The sequence below is a fragment of the Apium graveolens genome, chromosome 7 (assembly GCF_009905375.1).
Source record: "Apium graveolens cultivar Ventura chromosome 7, ASM990537v1, whole genome shotgun sequence".
Lineage (NCBI taxonomy): Eukaryota > Viridiplantae > Streptophyta > Magnoliopsida > Apiales > Apiaceae > Apium > Apium graveolens.
The window spans coordinates 40,877,888-40,883,452 of record NC_133653.1 but is presented as its reverse complement, the minus strand read 5'-3'; the positions used below and the strand labels follow the sequence as shown (position 1 = coordinate 40,883,452).

Here is a 5,565-nt window from a genome sequence, read left to right as displayed (position 1 = left end):
CTTTGAAACATTTTAGATTTAAATTTAAGTATTTTGAATTATCAACATTCATTCCTAATTATTCAAATTCTCGCTGCACACCATATATTATTCAATGGTCCATGAATTATTGAGTTTGGATACAAAATAGTTTATACAAATTCAGATAAAGAAACCTATAGCAAAGTTCAATAATAATTATAATTAGAGTCTACTAATCTAATATATCAAGTTTATGTAATTATTTAAGTGCCAAAGATATCCAAAATATATGCTTACTTTGAATCTTAGTACTTAGTTTTTTTTTTCTTAAGGTAGTTAGTAATTGGTTGCTTTTGCTATCTTTATATTTTTATATTCAACTTAAAAATAATTTAATTTTTTTGAACTAATAAAATTATTTAGATATCTTTCTATTCCAATTATAGATAATTGTAAAACTAAACAATCAATAAATTACCCTTTGACAACCTTTAAATAAATAGATAGCTAAATCTATTCTATACTCCACTTGATAAAAGATGATAACTAATATTTTATTTAGTTTGGGTGTAAAAATATTTTGGATAAAATGTTTATTGATGATAAATATATCTCAAATATGTTATTTTTTAAGTAGCCGATTCTATACTTAATTATATAATAATATATAATTTTCATAAAATATATTATAATATATTTAAGTAAACAAAATAATATTGATCCTATATTTCTCTAACAACATATTTACCGATATGTTTATGACCATATTTGTGGATAATATTAATAGAAATTCACATATTTTTACATTAGAAAAGTAGATTATTAAAATTTGTACAATGCTAATATTGTAAATTTTAAAATATGCCTTTTTCGTAACTCGCTAATAAATCATTAAATTTTTAAAATTATCACATAAATCACAAATCTATCTTAACCCAACTTATTATAGTTGAGTTTAAGAAATCTTTAACATAAAACTACATTAATAAAGAAACTTCTGCATATAAATTATAAAATTACAACACTTACTAAGTTCTATCATGATCAACTAGATATTTATAAACAATCAGCATGTATATTGACCATTTTTCTTTAAAATTACATGTATTTTGTTTTCCCTTAGATTAACAATATATTCATCCAAACTCAAGTTATGAGTCATATGTGCATACACATATACCCACCCTGCAGAAAGATACACTTGCACAGACAAAAAGTAAGAGTAAAAGCCAATTTTCTTTCTCAATGTTTATTGTTAAGTAAACCTGATTGTGTTATGAACCAAGGTTTCCATATAACGTGTCATAATATGGATAGAAAGGCTCTCCAAACCAATCTTGAGCACGTGGCATTCGGAATTCAGGATCAACATATGTTGCATACTGATCAATTCCGCACACATCTTCCAACAAATATGGTTCTCTCCAAAAACTTATGTGGGGATCAGCGCTCGTTCCAAAAGCTTGAGGGGTGTTAATGTTTGAGCTTGAGGAAGCACCAACATTGTTTAACATGTAGGATGAGATTGGGTAGTCTTCGTAGACTTCTTCTAATTTAGGAACTTCAGCAGCAACAGCGTCATCATTTGGATGGTCATATACAGTTAATGTATCCATTGTGAATGCTATTTCCTCCATTTTTGGCTCCATGATTTCGTCCACCACATTGTTGGCTATTCGTTTCTTGAGGTGGGAATGCCAGCGATTTTTGATTTCATTATCAGTGCGTCCAGGAAGCCTTGCTGCTATAGCAGACCAACTGAATAATACAACAATAACATTCAATTGGTAATTATCTTGGAGTTAGAATTAAAATTGCCATTGATTTTACAAATTTATTTAACCACTGTACTAATGAGATATTTGGGCCAAAATGCAAATTATGCCTTGACTAGCTAATTTCGAACACCTAATCATGTATTTCATTTCAAATACTTGCTAAATTAATGAACCTATTCTAAGGAATTTGAAGTTCTTATGGTGAATTCATGTTCAAATTTATGGTGCAATTGAACAAAATTGAAAAGAAACCTACAATATACAGTAACTTTTTCTACATACAAAAGTACATCCAAACAAATGTATATGAACTCAAATAAATTAGCTTGACCTTAATTATGAAAGTTAGGAATAGAGAATTTGACAATTAATGCGAAAGATTAAGAAGATACATATACGAATCAGGTGTATAAGTGATAAAGCTGCTATCTAATCTGTTAGAAACAAACAAAGCTGAATTGAAATCTTAATTAGCAAGCATTGAGCAAATTATCGGCTATTACAATGCTCATTTACATTTATAATTAAATCGATCTTTATTGATTCAGCCAAATCCTAAAGTGATGCAGTGCATAATTTAGATATATAGACAAATTGACCATTCATACCCGACTCCGACATGACGCATGTTGATTATGATTTCATCTTCGTCTTGAGTGTAGTTACCACGCCTAACTTCCGGATTCAAATAGTTCATCCACCTCAATCTGCAACTCTTCCCACTCCTTGATAAGCCTAATTAATAAAATCATACAACAATTCTAATTATATGAGTACACATCGCAAACTTAATTATTTTCCTTGTCCAATAATAGCTAATTCATCCAGCCAAATTTAATTTATTATTAGCTAGATAAAGAACAACATATCTAACAGGTACTATAAAAATGCCATTGTTAGCGATAGGACAAATAGGAAGAGTTACTAAACATTTCAGTGACCGTTACTTATAATATTTTGAGTTGGAATCTATATATAGATTAATAGTAAAGGGGGATTGATTTTGTGCAATGAGCTAGTACAGATTTTTGGAGAGTTGAAAAGGGAAAGCTTAAGCAATAGATCTGAGGCTTTGGAAGATCGAGTTGATAAAAATTTATGAGGTATTCCTATGGAGAGAGGATTATAATGTGAAAGAAATTGTAGAAGACAAGTAATAGCAGATTAATCTCGCGGAGGAGAAGCAATATCACAAGGAAATGTACTCACTAGCTACGACAAAAAAGCTCTTGTTCAAGAGAGAAGAACACTAAGAACCCTACAAATTGATTTATCTATAACTGATAACTTGAATGTGTTCAGAACATGAATATAGCATATTACGACGAAAAAGAGAAGATGAAATATAGGAGATTACCAGCATGTTTAGGCATCTGGCTCCAATTCCAAATGCCATACGTTCTAATATAAGTCACCAGCTGCATGTCTTCTTCAGGAGTCCAAGGACATTTCTTGAATGCTGCCATTTTTTCTATTCTGTTTACTTTTTTTTTGATAAGTACCAGTACAAGAGAGAATCTATATATAAGGAAGTTTAACTTTAATGTCCCTTCGTCAGTTGCCTAATATTTAAACTACACTTGCTCAACACAAATTGCATCAAAATTTTCAACTCACATGTACCTGGCCCATCCAACCATATTCTAAATTTATTTTGATGATATAAAATATCGGGAGGTTTGGGGTAGGTACCCACGCTGTTGTCTTATATTTGTTCTCCATCTCGATCACAATGGAATATATATAGATGACTTATCTGTAGAGAACAGATGGGAGGTAGTTGATTACCTATTTAGTTACTCGTTTTATGTATGTACATTATTGATTAGTCAATACATTACACTTCACTCGTTTCTACGGAAGAAAATCAAATTAGTAAGGCGCAAAACTAATTTAATTATCCTAATTCGTAAGATAGGATACAAAAAAACAGTAATTCATACCTCATATATGACATATTCGCCTTGTTTTTGTCAAAGTTATAAGTGAAAGTTAATCGTTATAAATTGAGAGAGGAAATCCTTCACCCTGAATACTTTAACTAGGCTGCTTTGATTAATATTGTGAAAGGAGTGATCAAGGACCGATACGTAGGTTCTGAGAAAACCTAGATTTATTCAGATAAACTTTATGTAATTCGACATCAATAAACTGTTATGTCCAAAATTTTACATGAGTTTGATTTAAAGCTACGAGGAGTTTGGGTTTTAATTAATATTAACTGAGAATAATTTTAGTGTGGTTTGGGCCTACGAGAACGGATAATTAGAACATTCATCAGAACTGTTATGGATTAAAACTACTATATATAATTGCTGTATTTAATACTAAGGAACGTGAGCTTCGAGGCTCGATTTGACTGCTCTTGTGTTTCGTGACTCAATCTGCCTTAACAAGATGCCTACGTACCTTGCTGATTGCCAAGGATCAAGTCAAAAAACGTAGTTCTGATTGGTGGGGGTGAGACCCCTTATATAGATGTGGGAGTCCTTGAATTGGACTTGGTATAGGAGACTTGGTGGATAAGCCTCTGAATTAGGATAGACTTAGGAGTCCTAGGAAGTAGGAAGCTGATTCCTTATCATTTTAGGTCCCCTTGAGGCTAATCTCTAAGGATTTATATCCTCATCGGGACTCTTTTCAACATCTGATTTCTCCCTTATTAATTAATTACGAAATTAATTAATAATCAGGGCTTTTTGGGCCTTTTTTATTCCACCAGGCCTGATCTGGTCCGTCAGACTTAACCTTTCTGGTCTGAATATTATACATCTTATTATTGGGCCTATCAGCCCATTAATTATAAAATCAGGACTTATTTATCCCTATCATTTGCCCCCCAACTTTTGGGAAACATTGATTCGGTTTCGCAGAAGTTATTCGTTCCCTTTCAGGGTTTTGTTTTTGCGTAAAGTGTGGAGCGACCTACACATTTACAATGAATCTTCCTTTTATTCAGAAATTATCTTAATTTCCAGGAATTTCTCCCTAATTTTCTGGGATTTTTCCCTTAATTTCTGGGATTTATTCTAATTTTTCTGGATTTTTCCCTTAATTTCTGGGATTTATCCTAATTTTTCTGGATTTTTCCCTTAATTTCTGGGATTTATCCTAATTTTTCTGGATTTTTCCCTTAATTTCTGGGATTTATCCTAATTTTTCTGGATTTTTCCCTTAATTTCTGGGATTTATCCTAATTTTTCTGGATTTTTCCCTTAATTTCTGGGATTTATCCTAATTTTCTGGATTTTTCCCTTAATTTCTGGGATTTATCCTAATTTTTCTGGATTTTTCCCTTAATTTCTGGGATTTATCCTAATTTTTCTGGATTTTTCCCTTAATTTCTGGGATTTATCCTAATTTTATGGATTTTTCCCTTAATTTCTGGGATTTATCCTAATTTTCTGGATTTTTCCCTTAATTTCTGGGATTTATCCTAATTTTTCTGGATTTTTCCCTTAATTTCTGGGATTTATCCTAATTTTTCTGGATTTATTCCTTATTTCTGAAAATATTAATATTTTTCAGAAATTATTTAAGGAATTTCCTTATTATTATTATTTTTTTTTTATTTTCCAGGATTTTTCTTCCTTCTCTCTTTTTTTTTTTTTTTTTTTTTTTTTTTTAATGCAGATTTCGACCAGGAATCCATTCGGCCAGGATCCTGGTCGAATTAACCTTCAGTATGCCCTGGTCGATTGAATTTCGAGCAGGTTCTATTCGATCAGGAATCCTGGTCGAATTTCGGCCAGGATTTTCACCCCTTCCTTTTTTTTTTTTTTTTTTTTTTTTTTTTTTTACAATTTTCGACCAGAAATTTTTCGAC

The 5,565-nt window shown here is 31.1% G+C and overlaps 1 protein-coding gene across 1 annotated transcript; it reads right to left on the bottom strand.

Moving 5' to 3' along the window:
• Positions 1-1,038: 1,038 nt before the first annotated feature.
• LOC141672769 (transcription factor MYB41-like) lies at positions 1,039-3,432 on the bottom strand. The gene is made up of 3 exons (XM_074479432.1): positions 3,097-3,432; positions 2,348-2,474; positions 1,039-1,719 (listed from the first exon to the last, which is right to left on the bottom strand). The coding sequence occupies exons 1-3, from the start codon at positions 3,203-3,205 to the stop codon at positions 1,236-1,238; spliced, it is 720 nt and encodes a 239-aa protein (XP_074335533.1). The 5' UTR covers positions 3,206-3,432; the 3' UTR covers positions 1,039-1,235.
• Between the last annotated feature and the right edge of the window lie 2,133 nt (positions 3,433-5,565).